Source organism: Delphinapterus leucas, chromosome 5, assembly GCF_059928025.1.
Source record: "Delphinapterus leucas isolate spDelLeu-1000000601 "Yukka" chromosome 5, BTC_Dleu_Yukka2, whole genome shotgun sequence".
In the NCBI taxonomy this organism is placed as follows: domain Eukaryota; kingdom Metazoa; phylum Chordata; class Mammalia; order Artiodactyla; family Monodontidae; genus Delphinapterus; species Delphinapterus leucas.
This window is the reverse complement of record NC_143133.1, coordinates 87,065,129-87,081,201: the sequence shown is the minus strand read 5'-3', so window position 1 is coordinate 87,081,201 and position 16,073 is coordinate 87,065,129. Positions and strand designations below refer to the sequence as shown.

At 38.9% G+C, this 16,073-nt stretch overlaps 1 protein-coding gene across 22 annotated transcripts in view; it reads right to left on the bottom strand.

Moving 5' to 3' along the window:
• The window catches only part of SLC4A4 (solute carrier family 4 member 4), a 350,242-nt gene that overhangs the window by 41,856 nt on the left and 292,313 nt on the right, over positions 1–16,073 (bottom strand). For 21 of the 22 annotated variants that reach the window (XR_016393316.1, XR_016393317.1, XM_089912009.1 and 18 more), the window contains one exon: positions 9,695–9,886. The exons of the other annotated variant lie outside the window; for it this stretch is intronic. Coding sequence is in view for 19 of the 21 variants with exons in the window: in XM_089912009.1 (XP_089768135.1) it covers positions 9,695–9,886 (192 nt within the window). In the remaining 2 variants the exon portion in view is untranslated. The remainder of the gene's footprint in view (positions 1–9,694; positions 9,887–16,073) is intronic. 22 annotated transcript variants of the gene reach the window in all.

Below are 16,073 nucleotides of genomic sequence, written 5' to 3'. Positions count from 1 at the left end.
GATGGAGGAAAAGGGCCAAGAACCAAGGAATGTGGGCAGCCTCTAGAAGCTGGAAAAGGCCAGGAAAGATAGTCTCCCCCAGAGGCTTCAGAAAGAACACAGCCCTGCCAACACCTTGATTTTAGCTCGCTGAGATATATTTCAGACTTCTGACCTCCAGATCTCAAGACAGTAAATGTGTTGTTTTAAGCCATCGTGTTTGTGGTAATTTGATACAGCAGCCACGGGAAACTACAGATAGTTTGGGCTTCCCTGGTGGCGCAGTGGTTAAGAACCTGCCTGCCAATGCAGGGGACACGGGTTCAAGCCCTGGTCCGGGAAGATCCCACATGCCACGGAGCAACTAAGCCCATGCGCCACAACTACTGAGCCTGCGAGCCACAACTACTGAAGCTCACACGCCTACAGTCCGTGCTCTGCAACAAGAAAAGCCACTGCAATCACAATGAGAAGCCCACACACAGAGACGAAGAGTAGCCCCCGCTCGCTGCAACTAGAGAAAGCCCGCACGCAGCAATGAAGACCCAATGAAGACCCAATGCAGCCAAAAATAAATAAATTAAATAAATTGAAAAAATAAAATAAAATAAACAGTTTAAGTTTAATTATTAGTTTCACAAATTTATATATAATATATTTATATTATATATAAATTTGGTAGAACCCCTTGGCAATGGCATTCTTGTCAAGTGTGGCACTATTATACTATAGGTACAACAGTAGCTAAAAAGTCAAATGCTAATAATTCAGGATTACATTTCTTAAAATTATGGGGAAAGAAAGATACTCTTAATAATATTGCTTAACCTTATTAAAAATCACAGCTAGGGTAATATGTTCTGTACAGTTATACTCACTTCTATTTCCCCTTCCTTCCCCTTAAATTGTACAATACGGTTCAGGTACATCAGAAATCACTCCTGAAGAGTGTTTATTGTAAGACATTCATTTCTAAGATAGTGGATCTGGTTTGAACTTCATAGTCAAGGAAATTGATTTTTCCCAGGCCACTTTTGTATTCAACTCTAAATCCTCTAATTAGCAAAGGCAGGTAGGGGTGCTATTTTAGCAGGCTCTTCAGGTCTTACCCTGTACTAAAATTAAACTTTAATTTGAACTGCCTGAAAAATGTCAAGCATTGAGTATACAAGCTTACTAGATACACTCTACGACCCAGGTACAGTAGCGTGGCATCGGACTTTAAGGAAGTAAGAATCACTCTATTTGGGTCCTTCTTACCTTTCCAAACACATTTAGCAAAAGAAACATGTATGAACTTCCTTTCATTTTTTAGTTTATTTTATCTTCCCTTTTCATCAAACTCGATCTCTTGCAAAAACTCCAAAACAGTACCCTTTTATGTGTCAATATATAAATAAATCAAATTAGAAACCCATAGTCCCTACTTCCCTACTAGCTATTACTGGTAATGATTAGAAGTGCCAAAGTTTTCATGAGAAAACTGTTCCCACAAGATTTCATGCCCAATCCTGTGGATTCAGAGGCCTCAACTTTAGCTTGGACAAACGTCATAACTAATGGGTCCATCCAATCAAATGCTAAGTCTCTCTAGGCTCACACTTCAATATCCTAAGAATATAAACTATCACAATCTAAATGAAACACAAGTTAACTAATATATATCAAAGACTAACTATAAAAAAGTTTGCTGTTTTTTTTTGGAGTGGTACACAGATGTGCTATGACATATAATAATTCCTACCTCCATTCATGAATGGGGAAAAGGAAAGTGTGTTTCAACTAAGATTCTTATATACCAGAATGGTTTTGAGCTCTTTCATTTTTGTTTACCATTTTTTAATTATAAAATTGGAGAGGAGAAAAATATTTCTGTCCTCTGCAGAGTTACAAAATATCTCAATCTAATAAAAAGCAACCAGCTTAAATATTTAAACTATCAAAGCAAAGAAGAAATTAAGTGGATGGGAAGGGAAATTCAAATAACCATCTAATAAATCTATTATACACATACTCTTCATGAAGGATGGTACCGTATTAGTTATTAAGAGAGTCATAATCGTTGAGACACCAACAGTGAGAAGCTAGTTAATTTACAGGGGAAAAAAATGAATTGGGTTCCTCTGAAGCCCCAGAGGATATTTGGTTTTCACTTTGCAAGGACTGCAGCTGTTCCTAAATTAACTGGGGGGAAAGGCTGTGAGCCTGCAGAGCAGTTCTCAATGGATGGAGCTGTTATAAAGAGACAACTACAGCAGCAGGCACTCTGGGGGTTCTCAATAAATATTAATTCAGGATGTCAGTTCCTCGCATGATCGCCGTGCTTGGAAAATGCTAAACAACAGTGTAAAAACGCATTTATTCTAGATGAAAAAAAAGTGTGTCAGACAAATATGTGTCTTTGGCAGTCATGAAAAGGCACAAAATACTACGAAAGTTTAAAAATTTGATCCCCTTCCCCCCATAGCCAATGCTATACAGCACTATAAAAGAAATAAGCATTAATATCAGTACAGCAATCATAATACACCGTATTTTGAATCAATAATACCCACTATAATTAGAATTCAATAAAAGGAAAGTCTGATTTAGACTCCAGGATTTTAATGCCATAAGCTCGAAAGTCAGAGAAATTCAGGGAACAAAGAAGGGAATTGGATTGGGCAATTTATCTAGGCGGGGCTTAAGAGCCAGTGAAAGTCTACTAGAAAAAAAAATTGTTTTTCCAAGCAGGGAACAGAGGGGAGTAGGCCTAATCAAGTGGTTCAGCAGGGAAGCTAAGGAGACTTTAGCAGCCATGGGCCTCTTCCTCTATTCTGCCTCAAACTGAGCAGTAGAACAAAAGACCCAAATGCGTGAGTGCCAGAAGCAAATGAGTAAATCACCTGGGAAATACTATGTCCCAATCTGGTCACTATATTCTAAGTAGAAACTGAAAATCTGGAGCTGGCTCAGAGAAGGATGGCCAGTGGAATAGGAGTCCAGAAATCACATCTCATACAAAATGATAGGAGGCCTAAAGAAGCTGTAGGGAGAAACTGCCTTCAAATATGTGAAATCTGTCATAGAAAAGAAAGACTAAACTTGTTCTGTGTAGCTTCGAGGGCAACGGCAGACCCCGAGGACGAGGCTGTGGAAAGGCAGGTTTGTTTTTCTATCAGGAATGCCTTCGGAGATGTGAAGTTCCTGTTCCGGGAAGCATTCGAGCAGCCCACAGATGAGTGCTTGTCAGAAATGAAGAGGCAACGATGGACTAGATGGTATCCAAAGTCCTAATACTAAAATTCAATGATTAAGACCCAAGTGTCAAAATTTCTTGATCCTCTAATAAGGTCTTCTTGGACATATCCCCCCAAAACCATTACAATAAAGGGCTTTAAAAGGAAGGCGGTTTTATAATTTACATTAAGGTACAAAATTTTAAATTTAAAAAGAACTGGTAAGTCATATGTATAAATGAGACAGTCTAGAAATGGAGCAGGAGATCATTTTGTGTTAATGGATAGATTTCAATGCTGGTGACTTTTGTATGGTGCTTCTGACCAACAAGGTACCACGGTCAAAATGACTTCTGTCCACAGACTACCTCTATGCTGACATTAAAACCTCTCACATCACACGGCAAAAGGGACTTTGCAAACAAACAAAACTCTCAAAAACACTTTGGCCAAACAATGCTCCCGACCTTTTTTTTCTTTGGGCTCCATTCAGGTTGGTTGTATTTTTTGTTATACATCCACAAAAACTTAAGTATTTGTAATCTTTGTTGAATGTTGAACAGGTTGGATTGTGTTCAGAACCTATTACCCTCTGTCATTCTTAAGAAAAAAAATATGAAAGTGAGTTTTGAATTAAAAACAAATTTGACTTTAAAAATTATTTTCCTTGGTACAAAATAACACAAGAATTTGAAAATCTGATTCCCTTTCACTGACAAGCAAAGTCATTTTCCAAATGAGCTTCAATGGCAGGATGTGGTCTGATGTTTCTGCAAGAACCAGCCAAATGTCACCCAGTATTATTAACACTAGGATGGGACAAAGAATACAGGCCCACTATTTCTTCCTCATATTTGGATACATTATTTGTTTCAATTTGATAGTTTTTACCATTCACCAAAAAAATTTCTGAGAGAAAAAGAAAACAGAGTAGGGATGCTACCTGATTCTTGTAAAGAGCTGTTTATAAACTAAGCTAAACACATCCAACATTAATAGAATTGTCACAGGCCAAAAGGCCAACTAAGAATCCTGGTTCCAAAAATATAGCTAATTGTAAAACTGTGTTTTATATGGATAAAAACTAACGTGCCACCTAACTAAAATGCTCATTGTGTTTTCACTGAAATTCCTGAAGCCCTACACTTTTTTCTCACCCATAAAGCCAGCTCCTCAAAGGCCACCATCAATTTACTTAGGTCACATGAAGTCACCAAAGTGTGATCCTACAGTAGACAGTAAGCATGAATAGGGCAGAAGGATCAAAATGAATCATCCCATTTAAAAACTCAAAAAATCTAACTTATTCAACAAATACATATTAAGTTTCTACTATATTCCAGGCCCATGAATTACTTGTTTCTGTAGCCTTACCATCCAGTGTTGTATCAAGCACACATCAGACTCAAAATAATTTTTTTCAATATTGAATGAATATACTAATTAACTATAGAATTTAGAATACTGTTATTTTTTTAAGAAGGATATCAAAGAACATTCTGCTCAAATGTCATCTAAATAAACCATAGAAGTTGCCAAAGTTATTAACAGTACCTGGCACTTTCTGATCTTTTCTATTTAAATGACAATAACAACCAGGAGGATATTAAAGAATCTTACCATTACATCAATTCATGGGCGTGTTAGAACTCTTACTTTTTCCAAGGGGAGGAAAAAGAGGAAATTAAGTAGATCCTTAAGAAAAACATTTTCATGCCAATTACATACATCAACCAGCCACACTGCATCTGACTATATTAAAGTATCAATAATTCTGCCTAACTCAGAGGCTCTGTGGCTTTATGAGTTATACTAATCACAATCCTGCTCCATCTTCAAGCTGACTGCTTTCATTTTGCCACTACATATTGCAGTGATGGCATCTCTGCTCCGTGAGCACCACCACTTGTCGGTAGGGGACTCTGGAAGAACATTTCCTGGTAATACCCCAGGCCATCTGCCACAGAAGACCACAGATTATGCTGTGATGCTCCTTCAGGAAGTTTTGATGCCAAAACACTGGCAAAAGACTTGAGGCCGATGTAACAGAAGAGTAAATGTATGGGATAACAGACTAATGCACCCCTCTAAAAGGGGTGGGGAGCACAAAGGGGGCAGTCAGTGGGGTACTGTACTCTACCCTGTTCCACTGAGCATTAGGGCTCTCTGGAAGTGCCTGACAGACAAATCAAATTCCTGATGGACAGGCTAGCAAAGGCAAACTGTTTCATCTTAAGTGTTCACACTTATGGACTGCCAGTGGCTTCATGAGGGAGGGGAAGAGTGGATAACCAACCCTGGTCTAGGCAAAGGCAATGAGAGACTGAACTAGGGGAGCATAAGTGTACATATAAAGGAGAGCGATTATAGCAGTATAATCGAGGGGGCTGACGAGTTTAACTTGATAAAGAAAAACTTGGAAAGGTAAATACGATGGATATCATCTTTTATCGTACCAGATCCATTTCTACTCTTTTCCACCAGGCTCTCTGCCTTGGGAGGCTGACCTGTGTGGTCTACAATAGGCTCATTTGCTCTCCAGATTCCAGAAGCCTTCAGCCTGGGCAGGCCATGGGGGGAAGAGAGAGATCAGAGCATTGATTCCCAAAGTTATATCCCTTTGAGGTTGCCTCAGACTGGCTAAACCCCTCAATCCAAAGTCATGGGGCCTTTCAGGAAAGCTCTCTCTACCATTTTGTCTTCCCCAGGTTCCAGCAACCACTCCTTTTCCACATTCTTTGAGTGAGGGATAGTAACAGTCTCACTGCTACCAGACACTACACTCTCCCTTGCCGTTTCCCTAAACCTGATCTCACCTTTGCAAATGATGCTTTTATTAAACCCCTCAGACTATCCTAATTTGAGTGTATAATTTGCTTCCTGCTGGGACTCTGACTGATACACCAAGTATGATTTTAAGGTTTTGATCTTGGGTGGCTGTGAAGAGAGGTGATATTATTAGCTGAGGTAAGGAGTACCAGAAGGTAAGGACGTTCCACTGTGGAAAGACAACCCCACGTTTTGAATTTGCTACACGGCGATTGTGGATCATCCACAGAGAGAGGCTGGCAGCAGCTGCAAATGCAGACCTGGCATAAAGATGGAGAAGATAATGAGCTTTTGGGAACCTGTAAGTCCTGATCATTGCTATAAGCACAAGCTGAATACAGAGAACTTATTTTAGGAGATGGAATCAGAAAACTCTCTTTAAAATTATAGAATACTAGAGTTTAAAGGATGTTAACTGTCATCTATTAATTTCTTTAAGTCTCTCCCTTTACGCGTGTGCACTAAAGTCCACATTTAGCTATCAAAGGGCGCACCGTTAGTTAATGGCAGTGCTGGCACTAGCATCTACTGCTTCTGGGTTCCTACATCTGTGCTCTTTCCATAAATTGCAGCATTTATCTCTACTTGACTGGTTTCCACTAGTCAACAAATATTGAGTACTAGCCTGCATCCAACCTGGTGCTAATTGATGTGAGGAGTAAAATAAAAGTATAACAGTTTCCCAGCAGTTTACAGTCTTCATCGACTAACAACTCATGCAACAGTTTGGAAATGAGAGTGCAAGATAGCAATGACTGTGTAAGTTAAAGGAGAATCGGACATTTTGTACGGCAAGGACACTGCCATCCAGTATTAGCATTTTGCAATTTTAGAGGTTTCACGTGAACTGTTGGTGTGAGCGAGGAAGCAGTAACAGTTAGACTTGATTACTGTCACAGTAGTCAAGGACTATCTAACTTACCATGTTTAAGCATATGTTTTAATTGTAGAATATAGTATACAAGTATAAGAATCTATAAACCTATGTGCTCCTACCTATAGAGACCATCCTTTTAAATGACAGTTTAAATGAAAACATGTTTTGGCAAATGAGAGGAAAAAAATGCTCTTATTATTCATGTATGTATGTTATGAATTTATGTATGTATTATTATTTAGCTATAAACGTGAAGTAAGTAGGGGAGATGACAGAGTGAAAGCCTACACACTTAAACATCACTCCTTAGAAATCACATATATTTTCTCCTGCCTGTTTATTTTATAATTTGGTGTAAACAACTGTAAACAATGCGAGAACCTTCTCAATAGGAATTGTAATTAGAATGCTATCATTATTCTATTTTCACATATTCAACATTTTTCAACATTTCTCAATTGCATTTATCAATGTCTGAGAAATTACCTGCTTGGGCTCTTTATAAGGGGCAATTTCTTTTAGTCTAAAGAGCTATTATCAATTTGGGAATTACTGCTGGGAAAAAAAGGTGATGTCTATTAAAATTCATCACTACTGGGCTTCCCTGGTGGCGCAGTGGTTGAGAGTCCGCCTGCCGATGCAGGGGACACAAGTTCGTGCCCCGGTCCGGGAAGATCCCACATGCCGCGGAGCAGCTGGGCCTGTGAGCCATGGCTGCTGAGCCTGCGCGTCCGGAGCCTGTGCTCCGCAAAGGGAGAGGCCACAGCAGTGAGAGGCCCGCGTACAGGGGGGAAAAAAAAATTCATCACTATTCATCTTAAGGTTGAAATTATTTTGCCAACTATGATTTACAAGTGCTTCACAAATTTTCTACCTTTCTACCTACTACTATGCCTAAATAATATCAGACTTTGGCAAATGAAAGATATAAAAAGGGTGATAATTCCCAAAGTGTGAGCCCCCCAAAAAAAACAAAAAACAATGCCCCATGAATTAATAATTAAGAAGGAAAAACCTCAACAGAGAAGAAGAAATCACCCTCAAAGACCTCTACCCAGGAATCTGTTCTACACGTAATATACCACTGAAGAGGTGGATCAAGTAAGCACATTTCCCAGTGCGTGGACTGGTGTCACAAGCTCAAATGTCTTCAGGGATAGGCACTTAATCTGAATGTGTGAAGCAGCCAAGTCTTAGACAACAGAGAGTCGTGAGGACAGTAACTACCTGCAAAGGACAGGTTCCACCTAAGCCTCCAAGTGTGTATGTGTGTGCATGTGTGTGTTTACAAACTGTGAAGTAAACAAAGAATGTCTGGGGGCTGAATTCTGCCTGTGGACCACCAGTTTGTGATGTCCATTTAAGGCAGACAAAGTTGAACGCTTCTTCCTACATTTCACTCTGAGGAAGTGTTTCATTCTTTGGGCCAGCTAGCTCGGGACATTTCATTACAGCTGTGGTCTGAATGTTGCGACCCTCCAAAATCCATATGTTGAAATTCTAACCCACAAGATGATATTAGGAGGTGGGGCCTTAGGAAGAACATGAGGATGGAGCCTTCAGGAATGGCATTAGCGTTCCTATAAAGGACACTATGCAGAGCTCCCCAGCCCTTCTACGTCCTGAGGGCACAGTGAAAAGGTGCTGGCTAGGAACCAGCAAGAGGGCTCTCACCCAACCATGCTGGCACTGATCTTGGACCTCCTGGCCTCCAGAGCTGTGAGAAACAAATTTCTGTTGTTTATAAGCCCCCCAGTCTGGTATTCTGTTATAGCCACCCAAACAGATTGAGACAATCATCAAACCTTCCCTTTATTTTCCATTTTAAAAGAAATATCAGAGAGTCAAAAAATTTCCTAGCTGAAAGTGAACGTATTAATTGTCAGTTTCATTTCCCAGGAATTAAGAAAAGGAACTTTATCGACTGCATCTCATGTCTTCCAAAGTTCTCCTGCTCCTTCTACAAGAACACAGGAGGAGAGATTCATGAGATTTCAGCTGTGGAGAGCAGCTCATTGATAAAAATGAGGTATAATCAACAATACTAAGAAGTATTGACACCCTAAACAGTGAGAACTGAACTGTAAAGCAAAGGATTAGTTTTGTTCTGCAGGTAAAAACACAAAATGCCATTAACTAAATGTTGGTCTTATCTTGTAGTCTCTCAAGGAACCACATTTTTGACTTTGAGCTCACCTAAGCATATTAATGGGAGACAGGATGTCTGCACAGCTCAGCTCAATTATCTGTGTTTCCACAGTAGGGCGTTTGTCACTATGGGAAGGAAAGGTTGGCTCAGATGACACTCATATCTTACACCAGTACTAGTGTAACACGGCTCAAGTTTACTCCTACAGTCCATGATTCAACTACTCAGTTACTCTCATGTACTCTCATGAACAAAGAGTTCTATGTCAAAATTCCTGATTAATATGAAAAGAGTTTTGGCTTAGGTACTTAAACACACTACGGATTTAGAAGGTCTTTTCTTAACTTGTGCATTTTTGTATAGAATACACCCCACTTTTTTCTTTCAGTATATTTGGAATTACAACAGTCAGAATTTAGGGTAGAATTATGTGAGCAAAATCCTTGGATGGTTTTTCAAAGCTAGACTACAATTATATTAAGAATATGTATGCACATAGACGCAGGCTGGAAAGCAATTTTTTAAATGCACAAATTTATATTGGAAAGGTTGAATTACAGGTGCCTTTTTCATTTTGTAAAGCTGTATTACGGTTAATACAGTGGGAATTCAATGAAAATTACTTAAAGCTCAGGTACTTACCATGGTTGGAAAATAACGACTAGTTTTGAATTTTTTCAGAGCCATAGAAGAGGTGTAGGTGCCCAAGAAAAGGATGAAAGACATGAGAGTGATATCAGGAACAAAACCACAGTTGTTGCCCATGAGCTTTCCTCCATATTTCAAACACTCCTTCGTCGTCAGAAATGCCCAGTCAAAGGTAGCATTATGGTGCTGAAGAAGAAAAACAGGAAAATTTTTCTAGGGAACACTGTGCCACAACAAAAGCAGCTTTTGATACTTGATGGGCTATATACGGAATTATGCTAAGAGTCTCTGTAAAACAGCCTGAGGGTAAACCATTGGAAGGTGACACCCGAGGAGGTGTTAATGGAATAACAGGTAAGGGGGGCCAGGAGGCTATCAATTATTGAAAATACAATGAGAATGATGCAATCCGTTACCTGGTTTGTGCTACAACCCTACAATCAACCATCTGTTCAACAGAAACAAACCACAAAGTCTTTCTTTCCTGTGAACCTTCCTGAGAGTAAACCAAGACACAGTAATATTTTAAGTCTCCAAACGTGAGACTCTCTGAAACACCTTTGTTGTTCAAAAAGTAATGACTTCTGATGGGGCTTCCCTGGAGGTCCAGTGGTTGAGACTCCAAGCTCCCAGTGCAGAGGGCACGGGTTCAACCCCTGGTTGGGGAACTAGGATCCCGCAGGTTGCACTAAGCAGCCAAAAAAAAAAAGTACTGATTTCTGTAGTGCACAGATTCTTGTGCTTCAAGCTGATGGCCATAGAGTTAATGCTCTCAAGGTTATATTTGGTTAACTAATTTACCCAGAGCTTTCACAAATGAGCTATTTCTTTTCTAAATAACTATAGAGATTGGTGACTTCAGGAACTAAACTATAAAAATGTTGGAGATCTCTGCTTTTTTCAATTGCATAACCTAATAAAATACAGCTTTTCTTGTTGACTCCAGGTCAGTGTCAAGAGAATCCATTATTGGAGAGTGCTGTGATGGGCTGTGGAGTTGGGTATGGGATCTCTAGCCCTGTGTTACATGGCCTCAAGCTCACAGGTCAATTTTCAAATTTTCTTCTGGCTCGTGAACTGCTGTCATGTTGTCAGTGCTGTATTTCTTGACAGGAGCTCACTCCTGTTTCTGTTTCCAATATGCAAGAGAATCCTTTTGCTAGCGTAGTGGATAAGGCCTGGGCACCCGTCCTCCAGCTGCTGAGTTTTAGCTGCTATCAGCTCACAGCTGTCTCCTTCTCTAGAAAACTGCCTTTTGCTGCTTAAGAGCAGCCTCACCTGGAAGGTTATGCCCTCTTGCAGCCAGTTACTCACCAACGCTAATGGGGTGCTACTGTCTGAATATTTGGGTTCCCCTAAAATTCATATGCTGAAACTTTATCCCCTATGTGATGGTATTCGGAGGCAGGGCCTTTGAGAGGTGATTAGGTCAAGAGGGTGGAGTCTTCATGAATGGGATTAGTGCCCTTGCAAAAGAGACCCCGGAGTGCTCCTTGTTCCTTCTGTCACATGAGGACACAATGAGAAGACTGTCTAGAACCAGGAAGCAGACTTTCACCAGACACTGAATCTGCTGGTGCCGTGATGTTGGATTTTCTCTTAGGTGCAGGGCTAATGGGTATGTCATGTGCTAACAGAAGAGTAATTTGAGAATACCTTTCAAAGAAATATAGAAAGAAAAACTTTTCCTGTCCATTGGAGGCAAGAGTTGTCCCTCTCACCAAATGCATCAATATCCTTTACTATTCATGAATTCTCTTAATATAAGTCATCTAGTCATAAAAGAAGGTCACACACATAAAAGAAGAATCTCTGACCAGAAAGAGTTCATATTTTTATAGAGCTCAAAAGGTAAAGTTCTTACATAAGTCAGGAAAAACCCCCCCCAAAACTCTAGATCTTTCCCTGAAATATTAGTTTCAACTTGTAAACAGCTGAATTGCACAATTACTCTTTTGTTAAAGTCTGTTTCTGAGAGGTGATTAATCACATCTCATTTTGTTTTTCAGATTTCTGCATATGAATATTTTTTGCATAATACCTTTAAAGTTTAGAGGTCATAACAGGTAACAGATTTCTTTGGTTTAAATAAAACCAGCAAAAATTTACCATAATTTCACTTTAATTTCAGCACTTTAATATCAGCAGAATCCTTCTTTATAGCTGCAGCTCCCAGAAGAGGTAAGCTGCATTAAAACAACCCCAACAGGCAGTTTTATTGATTTTCTTACAGAGATTCAGGTTGAGGTGAAAACTATACAGATGTGCAGGACAGACACGGTTTCTTGTTTACATCAACTTAAAATGCCAGTAACACAATTTTGTATGCCTCAAATGATTCTTTGTGTCATTGTACAGAAATTTTAGCTTCCAACACCATCTTTCACTAAGGGCTTCAGTATAAAAACTTCAGGCAGCATGTATTTATATCAGTATCTGTATCTTAACACACAGTTTCCCACTCCCATAAAACAAACTAGCTAAAAATAATTCTACTTAAATATCACTGAAAAGACATCTATATTATTTGTGTTATTTCAGTGTTACTATTCTGCATAAGCTGGTATCAATGAATCTTAATTCTGTAAAACTTCAGGCAAAAGCCATATCGTAAACTAAACAGTAAGACCAAGCATGACTCATTATTAATGATGTATATAAGTAAAGATGAAAAGTAGAGTGTTAGATAATTAGCTTATGATTTAATCATCACATATATCAATTTATATAATTTTTACTATCACATATCTCATTTTGTTATCTATGAAACAGATACTTCTGCGTAGAAATAACATCTTTTGCTTCAGAGGTCAATTTTGCCTTACCTAAGTAAAGGAAACATTAAAAACAACAAAAACTGCACTGATACAAGTTGCCACTTGCTAGAAGCTAATGGTTTTTAAATTTTTATCATCAGTGAAACATCTTTTTCATGTAAAATTTACCCAGGACCCCAATAATTAAAATGGACAAAACTGAGCTATTCTGCCTTTACACGGTTAGGAGGCCCTGAGTCTCTCTGTCTCTCAACATCCCTGCCTACCGCAAAGCAGCTCCTGACTCAGCTCTCTGGAATCCTAGTTCAGTCTGAGAGGAGTCTGAGATTAACAGGTACTCCCTACTATATTTAAAATAGATAAAAAACAAGGACCTACTATAGCACAGGGAACTATATTCAGTATCTTGTAATAGCCTATAATGGAAAAGAATCTGAAAAAGAATAGATTTGTATACATATGTATAACTGAATCACTTTGCTGAACACCTGAAACTAACACAACACTGTAAATTAACCGTACTTCAATTTTAAAAATTGTCATCATCTTCACGGACAGCACTCTTTGCTCCAGGCTGTGCTCTCTTCACACCGAGTTCTCTAACGACAGGTTAGGGGCATGTGACGTGAAGTAAGGATGAGAATGGAGAAAGGTCCAGATAGGTCAACTTATTCCACTGATTGGGGCGATTATTCAACTAATCATTTTGAGCTCCATTCTGGGCTGGGTGCTGATACAGAGAAGTTCTAAGTGTAGCTTCTGCATTCAATAAACTTAAATCTACTCTATGTTCGTGGACACAAGAAGTTTTCTACGTAGGCAGCCTTAGGTCAGCAGCTTTAAAGCAAAGTAGGTGAACCCTGGAGGGAGGCCCCTGCTGAGCAGAATTATCTATCTACCTATCTGTTTATCTATCTACCCATCTCTTATTAAAAAGTTATCTAAAATTACCATGAGTAGTTTAATCTAGGACTCAGTAAACAACATTTCACTGGCCAAATACAACCCACTACCTGTTTCTGTAAATAAAGTTTTATTGAAACACAGCCATGCTCATTCATTTACACACTGTTCATGGCTGCTTTTTGCTACAGCTGCAGCATTGAATAATTTCAGCAGAGACTGACACACAAATCCTAAAATATTTACTATCTGGTCCTTCATAGAAAAAGTGTGCCTACTGTGGTTTACTCTCTTGTCTAGGACTCCTATGTTACTTTACATTATTGTACTAAATAAAAAATCTCATGATTTCATCAGAATAGTACATTACACATTTTTATACTTATTATTTCATGAATAGTGTTTGTGATGCTGGTTGATTCACTGTAAATAATTCTGGTTTTGATCATTTGTAATTCAGTCATAGAATAAGCAAAAAGATGTAAATGATTCTTCTTTAGTTCATGGAAATACTGAACATGTATCAAAGCAGCCGACTGGGAAAATACCCTCATGGGTTTCAATCTCAACTCTATCACCACTCAGTTGGAACACAGAAAAAAGTAACTTCACTTTCCTGTGCAACTACAAATAGGACTTTTTACTTAAATAGCTGCAAAAGAGTACCATGAAGATCACTGTGCTCCTAACTTTGGAAAATGCTCTAAAGTGAATAGTATCCTTCACATGAAAATCACTTTGTTTACAGTTCAGTAAGTCATGGCGGAAAATGTACAACCAAATAACACTGGTTCCTGAAAGAAGGCAATACTGTGTTGGACACATCCAGCGTAGATGTCAAGTGACATGAAGAAGAAAGAAATCCCTCAATCCGCTGAAATATGTAAAACATTGTGTGTATGTACATTTATCTGGGAAGAGCGACCAAAGATTTCATTAGAACCTCAAAGGAGGCAGTGATGCAAAGAAGCTTCAGAAGTACTGCCTTCGTGTTGTTATAACTGAGATAATTCTGTCCTCCTAATACGACATTCTCTGTGTATTTCAACCACACTCCAATTTTCATTCACTCTAAGAGCAACTTCCTGCTTTCAGGATTAACAGTGATTTCTTAATCTCTCAGCAAATGTTCTCCAATTCAGAGAAAGATTAATCATTTTGTACCTACTTCTTAGTAAACTATTCTACATCCGTACTTACATCCTCAGAGGCATGTTAAACTTAACCATGTTCAAAAACTAACTCCTAATCTTCCTCAAACCTGCTCCCCCTAGGGTCTTGCCCATTTCTGTTAATGGTAACTTTATCCTCCTCGATTCTAAGAACAGAAAACTTGAAGTCATTGTTAATTCTTTTCTTTCTCGCAAGTCACATTATGGTGAAGACTTTATATTAAAATACATCACATCTCGCCCATAACTATGGCTAACACTCTTGTTCAAGCGACCATTGTCTCCTCTGAGCTTAATGCAGGAGACTTTTATCTCGCCGCTCTGTCCTTTACTCCTTATAGGTGATTCTCATTTCTCTATGGCTTTGATCTTTATCTCAAAAGTCTATGCACAGGATTTAAGTGATTAAATCAGAACTTTAATAACAAAACAGTTGGGAATATAATCTCAGAAGTCCTCTTTGCCTGTCAGAACTGTCATAGCACATGATCTCTAATTCTCATGATGTTTCTAACCTCCTATTGCAAGCACAGTGTAGCTCCCTTCAATGAGACCATCAGTGTTATAAGGTGCAAATGCTCAGAGAGATGTCCAGTGGGTCTGGTGACCTGCCTCTAGGAGAGATGTCAAGTTTGGGGACATCGACTAAGGAGTCAGCTGCAAAGAGCTGATCACTGGAGTAATAAAATTTAATAAAACTACAAAGGGCAAGTGTGCTAGAAGAAACGAGTGTAAAACATCTAGGGTACCTGCAATAGAAGTAAAAACACCACAAAAGACTTTGAGAGTGATGGGTAAAAGGGAAAGTACAATCACAGTGTTGAAAATCAAAGGACGAGAAAATAGTAACATGTGGGGGAGGGTTGATAAGGGTCTAATGTTGCAGAAATGGTAATGAGGGATGAAGACTGAACAAAATCCATTGATTTATTTTCATTGCTTTTTTTGTGACTAGAATATTTTTGATAATTTCTTGAGGGGAGTTCAAGTAAGGGAAATGAGTTGAGAAATATGTGAGGATGAAAAACTGAAATGGCAATTCCAGACAATTTTTAAGAAATACAGTAACAAAAGGAAAGGCTAGAGCATGCGAGCATTACAGGATCAAGGCAAGTTCTTTAGGGCTGGCGAAGACTTTTGATATGCTTGTGGTGGATGAGAAAGAACCCAGTTATGGGTATGGAAGGAAAAAGGGGGTGCTGGGAAAAACATGAATGGAGGAAGTAAGGTGAAAGATTAAGATGCAGAGAGAGAAAGGGAGATTGACAAGGATTTGGCCTCTTTTGACAGGATGGGTAAAAGCCAGAAATGACAAAAGTATAACGCCTGCAGACCAAAGGGACTGTGTGTCACCAAAAAATAAGAAAGAAGAGCAAAGACAGGGGAAGAATTCAATTTAGGATACAGCAGGCGCCAAAAGAAATGTTTGTTAATTGAATGAATGAAATCACTCATCAAGACACAAATATTTGACATATTTAAGGAAGATATCTATCAGTGTACCTACTCTTTCTATCTGGA